Genomic DNA, 18,587 nt, shown 5'->3' on the forward strand with positions numbered 1-18,587 from the left:
ACATCCAGCATGGGTTATGACTGAAGTATGGAGCAATGTCATACGATTTGGAGTGGATTTACTCTCACTTATCTTATGCCAACTGGGCCTCATGGAAGAGAACACCAGCGTAAGGGGGAGTGTTGGAAGATATGGAGGACTGCAATTTTATACGAAATGATCCTATGCATCATTTGCAGCAAGTTGGGAGTTCATGATGTTCTCTCACCCCCAGCTCGAGGGAGAGTGTTGGAAGATGAGCCCAAGCCCACACGACCAAGAAAAACCCACATATCTAAGTGTCTTGGAAGATGGTCCTAGGCCCACAAGATATGGACCCACCATGATCACACGATTTGGTGGGACCCACCATGATCACGTGAGGTGGAATGATGAGTCCTACACAATAAAAAAGTCTTATAGAGACAAAATTATTATGGAAGCAGGTCTCACAGAAGAGTATCAGTTTAAAGGTGTTTTAGTTATGTTAGTTTTCTATTTATATTGAGTTATTTAATTATGCTAGGACTTAACTTCAAGTATTAGAGTTTGGGTGTAATTGGGACAAGGGTAGTTTAATTGTAATTGGACTTTACTACTTTTCTCTATTATAAATAGAGATTCATGTACTCTGATTATAATTAAGTCAATGAAATATTTCTCTTTTCTAGTAATTGAGCAACAACGTTTTTAAGGCAGGTACTCATTCCTACCCTTAGACCCCTCACCATCACCTTTCCTATCAGTTCCATTATTTTTTTTAGACGATGACTCACCATATGCAATCCTAATAAATACTCATGAGGTTAGTACAAATTCGCAAAGAGAAGACAACCTTGATTATTTTCCTGTAGACTATGGACCACCAGATTTGAGAAGATCAACTTTCTTTCACGCACAAATAAATGATTCTTATATAAAGAGTGAATAATTGATGAATATATTAGTCTCAATATCTTTATTCTCACAATTTTGATGATAATAAATAAATTATAAACTAATAATAATCATTAACATTTTTAATACAACAAAAATACAAATAAAAATCCTTATCAACATCATTATTCAAATAGAGAGTCTACACTACCAAAGTGCATACAACAAATTATAAAAAGAAAGAAGACTTTTCGAACATAGGGATTGTTCAAACAAAGATATTGTTCGAACAAAGTGAAAAATAAAATGTTAAAGGAGGTTGTTAGAAAAAGGATAGTGTTCAAAGAATATGAAGAAACAAAAAGTTCATTTGGAATAAAGGATATCCGAATAAAGGCAATGTCGGAACAAAGCAGAGCAACAAATAATAAAAAGGTGGGAGTTTGAACAAAGGTGTTGAATTTATGGAAAGGAGAAATACTTCATTGACTTATTGTAATCAGAGTACATAAACCTCTATTTATAATAGAGAAAAGTAGGAGAGTCCAATTACACCCAAACTCTAACACTTAAAGGAAATTCCTAGCATAATTAAATAATCCAATATAAATAGAAGACTGACATGACTAAAACAACTTTAAATTGAAACTCTTTTGTGAGATCTCCTTCCATAATAATTGTAGTTTTGTTAGACTTCTTATTGTGTAAGACTTCTTATGTCACCTCACGTAATCATGGTGGGTCCCACCAACTCGTGTGATCATGGTGGGTCCATATCTTATGGGCTTGGGCCCATCTTCTAACACTATTGGATATGTGGGTCTTCCTTGGTCGTGTGAGCTTGGGCCCATCTTCCAACACTCTTGAATATGTGGGCCTTCCTTGGTCGTGTGGACTTGGGCCCATCTTTCGACACTCCCCTCAAGCTAGGGGTGAGAGAACATCATAGATTTCTAACTTGCTGCAAATGATGCATAGGATATTCTCGTATAAAATGGCATATAAAATGGTAGTCCCCCATATCTTCCAACACTCCCCCTCACGCTGGTGGTCTCTTCCATGAAGCCTAGCTAACATAAGACAAGTGAAAGTAAAATCATTCCAAGCCATATGACATTGTCTATACGCAATGCTCAGAAGTGTTATAAAACTCCTCCATCACTATGTCCTTCACAGGACAACGACTATCAAGTGGTAGGAGTAATAAATGCCAATTAAGGGGGGGTAATGATAGATGCCAAATTCTGGCATGAGAACTATATTAATTAAAATAGAATAGCCCTTATAATTGTGTTATAGGTGGTTATTTATTGATTTTCAAATGAAACATGCATTTATTAAATTTGGCATTAATCACTGTTTATATTGCATATTTTTTTCTCCTGAATTATATTTCATTGCTTTTAGGGTTTATTTCATTGCTTTTAATGACTTTTATGGATTTAATTATGAAATTTTAGGAGAATATTGTGTGGAGAAGGAGATATATACAGAAATACCATTAGTGAAAGGGGTAGGTGAATTTTAAGGAAAAATCGATTTGAGACCCGGAGAGGAGGAGGGGGAGGAGAAAGAGGGAGCTTGAGAGAGTCTCTCAAGCTACCGCCGACCGATCGAAGGGAAGACCCAAGAGGGCTCCCTCCAGCCGCCGTTCGCCGCGCGCCACCTTCGTCCACCGCTGTCCGGCAACCGAGAACAGACCTGAGGAGACCTCGAGAGAGTCTCCGTCGCGACGAGTTCGACACTGCCATTTTCTGCTCGCCAGGCCAAGAGGTGACCCGAGAGGGCTCCTCCTGCGCCGATTCTAGATTCCGACTACCCTCCGGTGTCGATTCCACACTTCCGACCTGGACTCGAGAGAGCTAGCCAGAGGAGTTCGGCTCTATTCCATCTTTAGCCGCACCACCTCCCTCGGTGGATTTCTATTCTTCTTCGCTGGCGTCGTCTCCACCTCCGACCGCTCGCTCTTGCAATCCGAAGCCCTCAATTCCTGAAAATCGCAGCAACCGTGAGAATGAAATTGCAGCCCGAGCGAAAGGAAGAAGAAGGGGAGTAATCCGTCATTTTATAATTTAATTAGTTTCCTATAGTTCGAACTTAAGTTTTGAATGCTTATTAAATTTGATTTGAGAATGGATGTTTATTGAATATTTGTTTTTCGAATTTTTGAGTAATTAGTTAGTTAGGGCAGGATTATAATTTAGGTTAGATTCTAGAATCTTAAATCCAATCTCTTATCCTTGAGAGAATGAGTTGTTGTGGGAATGTTTGGATTAAAGTTTTAAGTGAATTGAATATGAAACCTGAATTACACGTCTGCCCTATTTTGTAATTTTAGCATCATCACAATAGGAAATTGATTCTCTGCATTCTATTGTAATCTGATCTTTGTCATTAACTCTAGGCGCCCAAGAGGGGCTAGACGCAAGGATTGAGAATCCGGACTCGTGGTTACGTGGCGCTCGAGAGAGGCATGAATCACGGTAAAATCCAGAGTTGATGTTTCCTGTTGTGCAAGTAGTTAATTAGATCATTGCTTGATAATTTAGGATATAATCAGTGTTTTGTTCAGATTAATTCATCTTATTTGGTTAGGCTAGTTGACTGAAGAATACACAAAATTCAGTCCTCCCAGTGGATATGACCCTCGCTTACTGCTAGATTACACGAACGATTCGTACACTTGCGAGGTATAAAAGCCGAGGTAATTAAATGTTACTCCAAGTTTTTGGCGCCGTTGCCGGGGAGACGTATTAAGTTTATTTCTTTGTTCTCCATGGTCTCAGGTTAGATTTATTTTTCTGCTTTCATAATTTTATGTTTTTGTTTTATCTTGATGATTTTGTGTGGAGTTATTTTTATTTCTTGTAGTTAGTTCGTATTTTCAGTAGTTAATTTGTTAGCATAATTTGATAGTTAGTTTTGTTTCTTTTTGTGTTTTTATGCACGGGCGCCCCTCCTTAGGTGAACCCTTAGCTCCCTTTGTTGAAGAGGTAGAACATAGTTGTAGGAAAACACCAGAAGTCAAGTTAGGAGCTACTATGGCCAATCAGGGTGAGCCACCACAATTACATGCAGCAGGTGACAGTAGAGCCCTGAGGGATTATTCTATCCCATCCCACTTCACATCACCTTCTTGCATTATATTGCCATCCACTACTGCCACCAGTTATGAGTTGAAATCGGGTGTGATCCAACTCCTCCCTACATTCTATGGGTTGGCGAAGGAGGACCCTTATTACCACATCAAGGAATTCTTAGATATCTGTGCGACTTTCAAATTCCAGAATTTCTCAGATGACTCTATCCGGTTAAGACTTTTTCCGTTTTCACTTAAGGATAAGGCCAAGTCTTGGCTTAATTCCTTAGAGGTGGGCAACATCACTTCATGGGACACATTAGTCACAAAATTTTTGTCCAAGTACTTTCCCATTTAGAGAACTACAACCCTCAGGAGAAAAATCTCCAACTTTATGCAACAGGAGGGTGAACACTTTTTTGAGGCTTGGGAGAGATGGAAGGATTTGATCCGTAGGTGTCCGCATCATGGGTTTGAGAAATGACACTTACTGCAATACTTTTATCAAGGTCTTACACCCCAGGTTAGATCCTTTGTAGATACAACGAGTGGTGGGAGTTTGATGGGTAAGAGTGCTAGTGAGGCATGGGACTTCTTTGAAACGTTGAGTGATCAATCTCAGCAATGGGGTTCATCATTTAATGTTGATAGGAGATCCCACGAAGCCAAAAGAGGGGGTATCTACGAGGTTAGTGAAACACCCATGCTCATGGCCAAGATTGAGGGGTTGACTAGAAAAATTGATGCCCTTATGGTGTCCAAGAGTTCACCTGCTCCTAACCCATCTATTGTCTGTGCCATATGCTCTAGTTCATCTCATCCCACACAAATTGTGTTCGTCTAGTTCATCCTACCCGGAGCTCATTGAGGACTTGAATGTAGTCCAAAATTTTCATAGACCAAACCGGAATGAGCCATTTTTCAGAAACATATAATCCGGGTTGGGCTAGGCACCCAAATTTCTCATGGTCCAAGGGTCCACAGGTTAGGGGTCCTTCAGGGTTTATTCAACCCCAAGCTCCGTGCCCACACTTCACTCAACAACCATTGATTCCACAAAAACTTTCACTTGAGGATACACTTCAATTATTCATGTAGAATACACAGTCCTACATTGCTAAACTTGAAATGCAAGTGAGTCAGTTGGCCAGCCACATGAGTGAACATGCACAAAATAGACTCCTGAGTCAAACCGTTCCTAACCCCAAAAGCACACATGCGAGTGGGTCGAGATCCAATCCCCACCAAGAGCAAGCCAAAGCCATAACCACCCTTAGGAGTGGTCGTGAGTTGAACAATGGCGTAGGGACCATTAAGTCTAAGGAGTCAAAGGATGATAATGGGGACACATCATTGAGTGAAGAACCTCCAAGTTCTCCACCAACAGCCAGGTAGATTCCTAACCAAGTCCCACCAACTCTTTATCCATAGAGATTATCGGGCCCACCTAGGAAAGGAGATAACATGCATGAAACGTTGGAACTGTTTAGTAAGGTTCACATTAACATTCTAATTCTTGATGCTATTAGGCAAGTCCCTGCTTATGCCCGATTTTTGAAAGACCTTTGAACACAGAAGAGAAAATAACATGTTAACAAAAAGGTCTTTCTTACTGAGAATGTAAGCTCAATTCTGAAGCACAACACTCCTCCTAAAGTTAAAGATCCTGGATGCCCCACAATTTCATGTGTCATTGGTGAACACACCATCCAGAGAGTTCTTCTTGACTTAGGGGCAAGTGTGAATTTGCTTCCTTTCTCTGTGTACCAACAATTAGGTTTGGGGGAATAGAAGCCTACCCTCATCACACTTCAACTAGCTGACTGTTCTATCAAGATACCACGAGGAATAGTTGAAGAAGTTTTGATAAAAGTGGACAAATTTCTGTTCCTGGTCGATTTCATTGTTCTTGATACAGAACTAGTAGTCAATGTGACCAACCAAATTCCTGTCATCGTAGGACGTCCCTTCTTAGCAATATCTAATGTTGTCATTCATTGTAAAAGTGGTGAGTTGGAGTTGTCTTTTGGAAATTTTAAGGTCACGTTGAATGTGTTTAATGTCGGGCACCATCCACTTGAGTCTGATGATCTGAGTCCTGCATTTAAGATAGAGACTGTTATGCTTGATGACGAATCCACTCTTGAATCTTATGAGTCTTACATAACATTTTTAGACATGGACTATTTTGATGAGGAAGCATATTTCTAAGAGGTTGACTCTTTACTCAGTTCTGTACCTCTATTGGAGGAAGCTTATGAGGTTTCACAACTGATCATCCATAGGATCTTCATCTTGACTTGGACAAACCTCTTGAAACTCCCAAGCTAGATCTTAAGCCACTTCCTCCCACGTTGAAGTATGCGTTCTTGGGGCCCATGAACTCCTTGCTAGTCATTATTGCCTCTGATTTGAGTATTGAGCAGCAAGAACAATTGACTGAAGTTTTACAAGCACACAAAGATGCATTGGGGGTGGACTCTTGATAACTTAAAAGGGATTAGCCCCTCCATATGCATGCATCGTATTCATTTGCAATGTGAGATGCAACGTAGGTTAAATCCCCATATGCAAGAGGTTGTGAGAGAAGAAGTCATCAGGTTGCTTGTGTTAGGCATCATTTACCCTATTTCTGATAACACCTGGGTGAGTCTAATTCAAGTTGTCCCTAAGAAAGAGGGGATAACGATAATGAAAAATGAGAGTGGTGAATTGATTCCCACGAGAACTACCACCAAGTGGCTTGTCTGCATTGACTATAGAAAACTTAATTCCGCCACTAGGAAGGATCACTTCCAACTACCTTTCATTGATCAAATGCTAGAGTGATTGGCCGACCACAGTTTTTATTGCTTCTTAGATGGATACTCCGGCTATAATCAAATTCCCATTGCTCCAAAAGACCAGGAAAATACCACATTCATGTGTCCGTTTGGTACCTTTGCTTACAGACGCATGCCTTTTGGTTTATGCAATGCACCCGCCACTTTCCAATGGTGCATGATGAGTATCTTTTCTGACATGATTGGTGACTTTTTAGAGGTCTTTATGGATGATTTTTTTGTGTTTGACTCTAGCTTTGAGACATGTCTACACAATCTTTCACTCGTAATGTCCCATTGCATTAAGTCCAATTTAGTCTTGAATTGAGAGAAATGCCACTTCATGGTAAAAGAAGGAATTGTTTTACCACATGTAGTGTCTGAGCCGGGTATAGAAGTGGACAAAGCCAAGGTTGAAATTGCCAATTTGTCACCACCTACTTCTATGAAAGGGGTGCGTTCTTTCCTTGGCCATGCTGGGTTCTATAGGTGCTTCATTAAGGACTTGAGCAAAATTTCTCGTCCTTTGACGAATTTGCTTGCTCAAGATGTTGCTTTTGCCTTTGATAATGTATGTATTCATGCTTTTGAGACACTGAAGAAATGTTTGTCCACTGCACCCATTGTCCAACCCCCTACTTGGTCTTTGCCTTTTGAGTTGATGTGTGATGCCTCTGATTATGCATTGGGGCTGTTTTGGGGCAAAAGGCAGATACAATTTCCTATGTCATTTAGTATGTTAGTCGCACTCTTCATCATGCTCAATTGAATTACACTACCACTGAGGAGTTGTTAGTTGTTGTGTTTGCCGTGAACAAATTCAGATCATATCTGTTAGGGTCAAAGGTTATAGTGTTCACTGATCATTCTACTTTGAAGTACTTATTATCCATCAAGGACACTAAACCTCGCTTGATTAGATGGATCTTGCAATTGCAAGAATTTGACCTTGAGATTCGAGATAAGAAGGGTTGTGAGAATGTTGTTGCTGATCATCTATCTAGGATCTGTGTAGCACCTCAGGAAGGATTCCTTCCTGTAAATGATTCCTTCCCTGATGAACAACTTTTCCAAGTATCCCAGTAGTTGTGGTTTGCTGACATAGTCAACTATCTTGTAACTCGTACGAGACTGCAACGGAAGAGAAACAGACAAGCTTCTTGGAGACATCTTGGCGCCGGGAGAAAAACAGAGGTAAGCTCGGGACTCTCAGTGTCGGGAGAGAAACAGAGGGAGGCTCGAGTCTTGGCGCCGTGAGCACTGCCGCTTGGTGCCGCTATCGGAATAGAGCAGGTTCGGGTCACGGCGAGAAACAGAGAGAGTTCGGGAGGCTCTAGCCATTGTCGGAAGAGAGAGAGCTCGGGAGGCTCTCGTCGTTGACGGAAGAGAGAGAGCTCGAGAAGCTCTCGCTGTTGCCGGAGAAAAGAGAGTCGTGGAGGCTCGGGACTTCGGATCTTTGCGTCGGTGTGTGTGGCTAGTGGGAGAAAGCTCGGGAATCAGATACAGAGGAGCTTTCTCACAGTTGCGAGGTTCGGCACTGTCGCCGGAAGAGATTGGCTCGGGTCTCGACGCTGTCGCCAGAAGAGATTGGCTCGGGTTTCGGCGCTATCGCCGGAAGAGATTGGCTCGGGTTTCGGCGCTGTCGCCAGAAGAGATTGGCTCGGGTTTCGACGCTGTTGCCGGAAGCAATTGGCTCAGGTTTCGGCGTTGTTGCCGGAAGAGATTGGCTAGGATTTCGGCACTGTTGCCGGAAGAGACTGGCTTGGGTGTTGGCGCTGTCGTTGGAACAGGGAGGCGTTCCAGGTGCTTCTGGTAGAGGCAGCAGGGAGCCGTCTCAGGTGCTGCTGGCAAAGGCAGTAGGGAGCCGTCTCAGGTGCTGCTGGTACAGGCAGCAAGGAGCTGTCTCAGGTGCTGTTGGCATAGGCAACAGAGAGCCGTCTTAGGTGCTGCTGGCAGAGGCAACAGGGAGCAGTCTCAGGTGTTGCTGGTAGAGGCAACAGGGAGCCATCTCAGGTTCTGTTGGGAGAGGCAGCAGGGAGCTGTCTCAGGTGCTCCTGGCAAAGGCAGCAGGGAGCCGTCTTAGGTGCTGTTGGTAGAGGCAGCAGGGAGCAGTCTCAGGTGATGCTAGCAGAGGCAGCAGAGAGTTGTTGCCGTGAGTGACAATGTCATTGCTGTGTGAGACAGTGGGACGACGTTGTTGTGGTAACATATAAGCATCTCTATTGTATTGTGATTCCTCAACAAGAAATAAAATCCTCTGCAGCTCCCGTGGACGTAGGCAATTTGCTGAACCATGTAAAATTGTGTCGTGCGTGATTACCCTGTCTCTTTATGGTCGTTTTGTCCCTAACACCCTACACACATGTGTGTCTTCTAACAATAATCTAACCACCCTTTGGACTGCACCTCCTCACCACAGTACACCCATGTGGCACCCAACACTAGCCCTAGTCAAGCTTAGCCTCATTAGGGTTCTCTATTCCATTCCCCCATGTAACACCCAACACTAGCCCTAGTCAAGCTTTACCTTACCCCTATGAGTCAAACCTTCAATTAAGTTCTACTTACATTTGTTGAGCTATTTTCACCCACCTTGAGTCCTAGTCACACTAGGATGAAGCCAATTCTTCCCCTTGTATCCTCCTCCTTACCTCACCCACCCCTCCCCCAAAAATTTCACCACTCTAGAGATGTCCCCTTCCCCTATGTTAGATTCTAAGGTTTCATTGAAGAGAAGATAAGAAGTAGAAGAGAGAAAGGAGAGTAAAGAAGGCAAGAAGAGAGGGGACGGGCTAGATGAGAGACTATGGTTGTAGGGGAGAAAGAGAGCACCTATAGAGCTCTCCCCCTTCTTTATTTATAGATGAGAGGGCTAGAAACCCTCTTAGATAAAGGAAAAAAAGGGAATTTAAAATTTTACATAATTACACCCTATATCACTTCACTTAATTACATAGAAGATGCGAGTGTGCCCTACATCCAACATGGGTTATGACTAGAGTATGGAACGATGTTATACGACTTATAGTGGTTTTACTCTCACTTATCTTATACCAACTGGGCCTCATAGAACAGATCACCAGCGTGAGGGGGAGTGTTGGAAGATATGGAGGACTGCCATTTTATATGAGAAAATCTCATACACAATTTACAGCAAACTGGGTGTTCATAATGTTCTCTCACTCCCAACTTGAGGGAGAGTATTGGAAGATGGGCCCAAGCCCACACGACCAAGAAAAGCCTATTTATCCAAAGTGTGTTGGAAGATGGGCCCAAACCCATAAGATATGGACCCACATGATCACACAAGCTGGTGGGACCCACCATGATCATGTGAGGTGGCATGGCAAGTCTTACACAATAAAAAGTCTTATAGAGCCAAAATTATTATGGAAGCAGGTCTCACAGAAAAGTTTCAGTTTAAAGTTATTTTCGTTATGTTAGTCATTTATTTATATTGAGTTATTTAATTATGCTATGACTAATCTTTAAGTGTTAGAGTTTGGGTGTAATTGGGACAAGGGTAGTGTCCTTCCATAAATTTTCTTTGATTACATGAAGCCAAGCCAATGAAGTTTTTATCTTTTCTATAAATTCAACACTAACATGTTTGCTAAATTTACATGGTAAAAATTCAGAAGCTTATTAGTGTTAAAATTTACTTGATTGGAGATTTGTCATTTTGTAATCAACATTTTTTCCCCATCTTTAAGGGTCTCTAATTCAATGAATTTCCTATCCATCTCCCACAAACCTTCCTACACCATCTCTCATCAATTTTTAAAAAGATGGGCTTTACATGATTGAACTGATAAAAGGGCCTCCCTAATTGGAAATTTAAAATGAAGCTAAATAAATTATTGTTTATTTAGCTTCATTTCACACGATGGTAAGTTCTTCCCCTCCATTTTTTGTTTGAACCGTAATCTGGTCCTTCCACATCACCTACTACCCTCTTTCCCTTTCCAAGCAACAAATACAAAAAAATGTTGAAAGCCCAATTTTTCAAAACACTTTTAACCTTTAGAAGGAATATTTTCTTTTGAGACAAAAAGGTCTCTACAAATGCTGAGATTAATCTACCACTTGAGTCTCGAGATTAGGTGTTAATAGACCTTTCACATTCCAAATCAATGAAAAAGAGTATCATTCATGTTTTAAAAAACAAATAAAAGAGAAGATCTAAACACATATATAGAGATGTTGAAGCTAAAGGTTTTGGTGCATCCGTTGAGGCACTCACAAGAGCTTCAGGGATCGTTCCCCTTTTAATTGCACCTCTTCCCCAATCACAACATTTAACTTTGTTGTGCTTCCTCTCTTTTATTTTCACCTTATCTACATCAAATGGTTAGATTCAATTAAACTTGGATCAAATTGGTTTGACCTTCAATTGAAATGATAACATTAAATTAAAAAATTAAAAACATTTTTCAACCAAAGGCCTTAATTGTGAGCAAAACAAACTATCTAATTCTTCTCACACATCTCTCACAAGTTTAGGCAAGTATCACCATATCTTTCTAGGATTAATTAAGAAAAGTTAAGAAGAAGGCGAAACTGTAGTCTTTCGGTATAAGGAAAAAATGGCGGCGATGAGAATAATCCAAGGCAATAGATTCTTTTGTAATATCTATGGTAGGGGTGACATTGAAGCAAACTTGAACCTTTACAGGTTTGAACTTGGTTTGATCGTAAAACTTTATGCTCAAGCTCGAGCACAAAAATTCTAAATTAGTTCATACTCGAGCTTGAGTCGGGTTCGAGCTCATCATATATTTAAAACTAAAAATAAAAAATTACAAGAATGAATAAAGAGAATTTGGTGATGAACTTTATACCATTAAACTATACGCTATTGTAGAAGAGTATAAAACTATGCAGAGCATACTAATGTACAATAACCAGTTTCATAAAGCTAATAGAAAGAGTAAACTTCTCCATCTATTACATTTATTCTATTGACAAGTAGCAACATCGGATGCTAAGAGACCCGAAAGGGTTGAACAATCGATCATCTTTGACGTTTGAGGTAAATAAGAGTAGTCATCAACCAACAATAGAGAAAACTAATGAGATAAATTAGGGTATTGAGTATTTTCCTAAAACACTCCATGCTAAGAGTCCTCTCACAAGCTAACGAGCGGAGCTTAGTTATACTTAATAAGTTTTATTCCAAATTTGAACTCGAGCCGAACTCGAGTAAAAATTGAATTCAGCCCAGTTTTTCTCAAAGTAAAACTAAAAAACACTTATGGGTTTGACTTAACGACACTTCTTAGGCAGATAAGAACTTTGTTTGTTTTAATTTTTACAGGACTGCTGCTGCCAGTAATTAATCCATCTTAATTTGTTAGAGTGCATCCCAATGTTCCATGAAGAGCTGATAGAAGAAAGATTCCTAGTGTGTTGGTTTCTGTGTGGGGACTGGAACCGGGAGAATCCAGGTCGTGTGAAAGGTCAGATTTGAGCTATCTACAGCTCCCTCACTTCCTGAATCTAAATTGAGTCTATCCAAATCCCGATCCAATCCAAGTAATCAATTCAAAATTTCAGGGACCCGAATTGAATCTGGTTCGTGAGTCATAACGCCCTGATCCAAATACATCCAAACACAGAGAAGAGGAGTTATAGTAATGGAAAAGGAAAGCTGCAAATACCAGAGAAGACCCTAATTGAGTTGAGAGAATCTGCCAGCAAATAAGAAAATGTTGAAATACCAAAAACTTGGCGTGGCTTTCTCTTTCCCCTCAAAACTTTCTTCTCCCTTTCTCCTCGCTCACTGTTGCAAAGACCCCCTCCGCGACTCTCTCTCTCTTTCTCGTCGTAATAAAGCGTAAAAGGAACCGAGGTTACTTGTCTCCTTTCCCTTCACTAAAGCAGTCGAGAAAGACGAAATTTGTTTTTGCCCCTTTTCTTGGTTTTTTAATCTGTGAAAATCCAACCCTTATGGGTTCGGAGCTCCTCCTCTCCGCATCAGAAGCCTCCAGCAGTCGATCTCGATCTCAGCTGTCGGTACAGGATCAACCGGAGCTCGGCAAGGCTAGCGGCAGCGGTCGCTTCGCTGTCGCGCAGCGCAAACCCTCCGGCACCAAGGATCGCCACACCAAAGTCGAGGGCCGGGGCCGCCGAGTCCGCATGCCACCGCTGTGTGCCGCCAGGATTTTTCAACTCACCCGCGAGCTCAACCTCCGATCCGACGGTGAGACCATCGAGTGGCTCCTCCGACAGGCCGAACCCTCTATAATCGCCGTTACCGGCACAGGTACCGTACCCGCATCCGTCTCAACCTCTTGCGGCCCGGTCCCCTCCTCGTCCGCTAACTCGAGCACCTCCCCTGCCGACATCAATTTCAACCATAACAGCGCCGGCCATAGCGATGCTAGAATCCTGCCGTCGGGGTTCTTTATGAACCCATACTTCGAAACCCTGCCGATCTGCCGACTTCCTACGATAGGGATGGAGGGCGGTGCGGCGGGAGTTAGGCAGCATATGCCATTCACCGCTATGCTCCTTCAGCATCCAGGCTCCGGAGATGACGATGGAGAGGAGAACGAGCAGCAGGAGACTTAGATTTCGAAAATCCAAGGTCTTTTTTACTGTTTTCTGTGTTTTTTTTTTTTTTTCCTGGGGTTTTCAGCTGCAGAGAAAACAGGGTTTTGTTCAGGAAAAAAAAAGAGCTGATAAAACGCTAGGAGACATGGTGTAATAATCATTAAAATACATGGAATAGGAATTTCTCTGATTATATAAGAAGCTCTACGTTTCGATTTCTCTTCCCCTTTTTCTATTTTTATTTTTCAAGTGGAAAATACCTTGTGGTGGGACCAGCAAGCATATAAACTGGACCCACTAAGATCCGTGCGAATTCTCCAATGATTGAACTATTACATCGATGTCGTCCTTGACGATCGATTTACTATTTTTTTTAATGCTCGCGGGAAAAAAAAAAAAAAAAAAGACTCACGTGGGGGCGGATGAGACCCACACAATCTTGTTTCTGGAACCTAAGAGTATGTGGGCTCACCTTTCACACTTTATAAGGCGCAATTTATATCTGCTTGGTGGCACCCGAGCATATCTCTATTATTTATGAATCTACCAAAGAAATTTTCAACACATTTAATTTTTTAAACCAAATATTATTAAAAAAAATAACATAATATTTAAAATCATCAATAGAAGTAAATAAGAGACAGTAGGAGAGTGAAAATGGTAATTTGTGACTCTTATTGTATTGTATTGACAAGAATTGTAACTAAAATTGAGAGGATACGAGAAAAATAATTAAAAAGTGGACACTATGTGTTTGATAATTGTAGACAACGGTGATGATGTCATATAGAATTGCTAACAGATTGATTGAGGATAACAGTCATTTGTATACACCATCCTTAGCAAAAATGTTGTTCTCATGCAAAGATTTTCACATAAAAAAGAAGTAAAAACTCAATGGAAGAATTAGTAGATTTATAGAACTGAAAAATAGAAATAACATTTTTTTGCATAGTAGGTATACAAAGAATACTATTTAAGAAAAAAATGGTGTGAGGGTATAGAGAGAGATTTGTAACTAGTATGAGTATTAGGGAGACCTATGCCATCACCAATCACAAGTCCGTGGTAACATGGTGTGATACGTCACTATCCAAAAACCAAGTAGAACCAGTAGAAGAATTGGCGGTTGTAAGATGGGTTTGTGGTTGCCATGGTGACAAAGAGTAAGGTTGCCAGTGAGGAGGTTGGCAAGGAGCCTAGGACGATGGCAAGAGCAGTTGCATCTAACGAAAGACAAGGCACTATGGAACGGTGAGTCTTTTTTCACGATACCATTGGCAACGACCAAGGTAGGGTTAATGCTGAGATCGACTATTCGGTGTGACGATGTTGGTGAGACTTGAACCTGGAGCTGTCATTGAGTGGTAGGAGGATGCCCCAGGTCATTGTTGACGACAATTACCTGACTTGCCAGAATTGGAGCAAAAATTGGGTGGATTTGTTAAAGCTGGAAATGGACAGGAGTGAACTTGATGGACACGTAGCGAGAGTTCCTTATTGATGACTTTTTTATGTAGTTCCTCAAAAGAAGTTGGTGTGTCACAACCATTGATAATATCGATAAATGGTTTGTAATCATCATCGAATCCATCCAAAAATTTCTCAGTGAGATCCTCTGCATCCAAAGTTTTTCCTAAGGTCGCAAGTTCATCAATACGTGTTTTAATAAACTGCATATAATCGGTAATAGATTGAGATCCCTTAATGACATGCTTGGGTTGTTCCTTGATCTGTTTGATGTGGCCGCGCAAAGGCCAGACATAAGTTCAGGCCAAAGTATTCCAGGATTCATGGGAGGTCCTTGATTAAGTGTTCAGCAGAATGAGAGATGGCATGCCAACAAGAGCACAATAAATCAGTTTGTCCTGACGAAGCCATGTATGGTATTGGGGATTGGGAGCGGCGAGATTATTGACAGTCTTTGTGGCTGAGGGTGCAAGATGAGAACCATCAACGAACTTGTATAAATCATAATTGATAAGAGTGACTTCCATCTTAAGCTTCCAACAAAGATAATTGGTGGATATGAGTTTGACTAAATCATGGATGTTGATTATCGTAAGAGGTATGGTTGGATAATGGGCATTAAGAATGGTGGTTTGAGTCTCTTCGGGAGTCATGAGTGTAAACTTGGATGATAAGGAAATAATAAGTTCCTGTTGACAAGTTGGAAGACTGTCAAAATAAATATGATGTACCTCGGAAATCAAGTTGGAAGTTAGTCGTCGATGTAGAGGGGAGGGCACTGTGACTTTTTTTTTTTTTCGTACATGTGAGATTCACACGTGGGACTTCACACGAACAACGCACACTTCGGTTCCAACTTTGCGCGCATCATCTGGTTTCGAACTTTGGCGAAGTCGGAATCGGGTTTGCTGATGTGGGGCATCAGAAGGCCGAGCAGTGGCTCAGCTGTAGTCGTCGACGACTTTCAGAGGTTTCACCGAAGTTGGGTCACCTAGAGGTTTCAATGGTCGCAACCTTCTGGACGCGGTGAAGCCCTTGAGGCTAGTCGCTTCATATCATAACTGGATACTTCCAATGGCACAATGAGGACAAAATGATCTGGAAATGGGCACAGATGGAAGCTTCTCTGCCTGCTCTTTCTTTGAGAGCAGAAGAGATCAACAGCGACCTAATAAAGCGGCAACATCTTTGAACCTCCTGCGACCGGACAAGGCCATCTTCTTCGTCCAGGGACAACTTAACCAGAAGAGAAACTGAAGAATCGGTAGACCTTATCCTCCTTAACAGAAATGGTCAACTATTTTTTAGCTATTTGGACTCCGGCTAATTGCCTTCTTTGGGGAGAATACGGTGGGTAAAAATGAAATAACAGGGTCTTTAACCAAACCGCAGTCATTTATGGTGCCTATATCAAAGAAAACTGGGCTGCAATTGCCGATATGTATGCCACCAAACCCCGAGCACATCAGAAATGAACCCATTCAAACTAAACCTGATTAAGATGAAAGCTCCATTTGACAATCCCAGTCCCGCCAGATTCAATGGAATCGTTAGAGATCACAATCCATCTTGCTTTTCTGATAGGTCTCAGAATCACGATTCTCAGTGTCAATTAGTTATAGAAGGTAAATAAGTTTGTGTCATTAGCCGGTGTCAAATTTATCTACCAAATTTTGTAATTTTTCTTCTTTTTGTTTGATGAAGGTTTGTTCTTCTTACTCTCAATAAAAACCCTCTTTTCAAAAAAAAGTTCCTAATAGTCTATGTAAAATTCCTACCAGTTGCTAGAATTTTTTTTTGTATTATGGAGACTATAACTTCCAAGTTTTATTTTTCTCCAATACTCTGATTAATTTTTGCGGACAGTTTAGCTGATTCGACTTTTGGAATCACTTTCCCACCAAGTTAACATTTTTCTTTTAATGTTCAAGGATCTGAAAGAACATGTACGATGGGGGACAGGAGAGAAAACATAACTAAATTTTACTTGAATGATGCTCACAACCTCTTAAGACTTTCAACCGGCGTGATGCAGATTCAATGGCTCTTGATGCAAAAGAAGGTAAAATAAGTTCATGGGCAATCCAGTAGTAACACAAAAGATAGAGCAAACAACTCGAAACCTGATTAAATAGTGGCGAAGTATAATAAAGGAATGTAGCAAGTAACAAAATATATACAAGAGCAACCAAGGCACAGCGAAAGCAGAATAAAATCTTAAAAAGAAAAGAGAAAAAATCATGAAGGTGAAAGAACAACAGTAAATTCAACCTTACCGCATCCCCTTGCATGAATGATACAGTCACATTAGCTTACAATAGGATGGCAGCTGCTCCACAAAAATCACCTTGAGAACAAGCAGGTGAAAAGCTTCAGATAGTGCACTTACTTTTCTTTAGTGCTCATTATGAATGAGCCACTAACTTCTTTTCTTCTTGGTCCCCGATACTGGCATATCTGAATCCATCAATAACAATATAAAATGTTTCAAATTCATCAATGCAAATAAGCACAAATTTGGACAAGCTAGCATTTCTATGTTCAAAATACAGATAGGAATGACCAAGGCGAAAAAACTAACGGTGATCAAATAAGTCTGACATGGAAGTAAAAAGCATTTATTACTTCCTTGATATGGAATCACATACATGACACGCATATGTGATCTCAAACCAGATGCAATTCCCATCTCTTTGATGTTAACAGTAACTATGAGTGACAGACATCTTCACAGCTACTTTCTTTTTTCTTTCTAATAAGGTAAGAACTTTATCTTTCAAAAAGAAAAAAAAGGAAGGTAGGGAGGCCCCGGGGGCCTTTTAAGTACACCAAACAAAACAGGTAGTACAGAAGAAATTTAAAAAAATGACACTAACTAAGGCTTACCTCCCTCTTGGTAGATTGCATTGTAGTGAACCTCTGCCCAAAAGCTTAAGAAAATAACTGTGCAGGCATATTAATTCAAAATCAGGCTCAGTACTTCTGTATAATATATCTGTGCAGGCATAAATAAATTATGGATCAACATTTTCTACTTCTAACAACTATCCAACCTCACCCATTACCCTGTCTTTATATTAGGGTTTTTTTTGTCTAATGACATAAGCACGCTTTGCTCCCTCATCACATATTTTGATAAAAGAAGGTCTATCTTTTGTTTCTATCCTTAAGCACTAATTACTAGGAATTTTACCTTGTTTGGATTTCTGGATGTTAGGCAAAATTTCTATGTAGCAGGTGTCCTTGAATGATGTTATAACAAATATTTTTACTCCATACTGCACACGGAAAAAATGACCATTAATCAAGATAATGAGAAATTTCTTTCCTACCTGACAATTTCTGGTAAATAACTGCAAATAAAGAGAACCAAGACAGATGCACCAGTATTCAATAACTATAGCTCTGAAAGAAAAAAACTTTACTAGGATTGCTTAAATTTTAAATAACTAAAATCTTCTGTTGATTCGAAATAAAGATATGAGAGAATACACAGTGAGTATAGTTCTATTTTTTATTAGGGCAAATACAAGGACCCACCACGCCGTGCCAGGCAAGGAAAAAAAGCATTCCCTAAAATGCAGTCTGTTCTCTTTTAAAATGTAAAACAATTTTTAGCAAAAAGATGAGTGGTCCCTAGAACCCAAGGAGCCAAAAAAGGCTACAAGGCTGACGGGGGAAGTATAGTGAAAAAGGATGTTGAACTCTTCCCTCCTTTAACCTAAATTGCATATTCAACGTTACCTTAAATCTGATGCTATAACTTAAAAACTCCTCTCAGATCTGGTACTGTAATGGCTTTACAG

The 18,587-nt window shown here is 40.6% G+C and overlaps 2 protein-coding genes and 1 non-coding gene across 5 annotated transcripts in view; 1 reads left to right on the forward strand and 2 right to left on the reverse strand.

Moving 5' to 3' along the window:
• Window positions 1-4,301: 4,301 nt before the first annotated feature.
• On the reverse strand, window positions 4,302-4,408 carry LOC137939584 (small nucleolar RNA R71). Its single transcript, XR_011109966.1, has one exon. It is a non-coding gene; the product is annotated as a small nucleolar RNA R71 (small nucleolar RNA).
• An 8,111-nt stretch (window positions 4,409-12,519) lies between these two features.
• On the forward strand, window positions 12,520-13,716 carry LOC137939344 (transcription factor TCP11-like). The gene has a single exon (XM_068784624.1). It carries the CDS (start codon window positions 12,706-12,708, stop codon window positions 13,327-13,329), a length of 624 nt encoding a protein of 207 aa, XP_068640725.1. The 5' UTR covers window positions 12,520-12,705; the 3' UTR covers window positions 13,330-13,716.
• A 3,193-nt stretch (window positions 13,717-16,909) lies between these two features.
• The window catches only part of LOC137938947 (OVARIAN TUMOR DOMAIN-containing deubiquitinating enzyme 12-like), a 57,528-nt gene continuing 55,850 nt past the window's right edge, over window positions 16,910-18,587 (reverse strand). For all 3 annotated transcript variants that reach the window (XM_068784072.1, XM_068784071.1, XM_068784073.1), the window contains 3 exons: window positions 17,975-18,059; window positions 17,668-17,724; window positions 16,910-17,238 (listed from right to left, as the gene is read on the reverse strand). In XM_068784072.1, the coding sequence (XP_068640173.1) occupies window positions 17,201-17,238; window positions 17,668-17,724; window positions 17,975-18,059 (180 nt within the window). In that variant the 3' untranslated portion in view covers window positions 16,910-17,200. The remainder of the gene's footprint in view (window positions 17,239-17,667; window positions 17,725-17,974; window positions 18,060-18,587) is intronic.

This window comes from Aristolochia californica, unplaced genomic scaffold, assembly GCF_029961685.1.
Source record: "Aristolochia californica isolate CCGP_79_NKW_82.1479 unplaced genomic scaffold, dmAriCali1.0.hap1 SCAF_8, whole genome shotgun sequence".
Lineage (NCBI taxonomy): Eukaryota > Viridiplantae > Streptophyta > Magnoliopsida > Piperales > Aristolochiaceae > Aristolochia > Aristolochia californica.

Coding starts and splice junctions, on each gene's coding strand:
- LOC137939344 (XM_068784624.1), top strand. CDS start 12,706: ATGGGTTCGGAGCTCCTCCTCTCCGCATCAGAAGCCTCCAGCAGTCGA.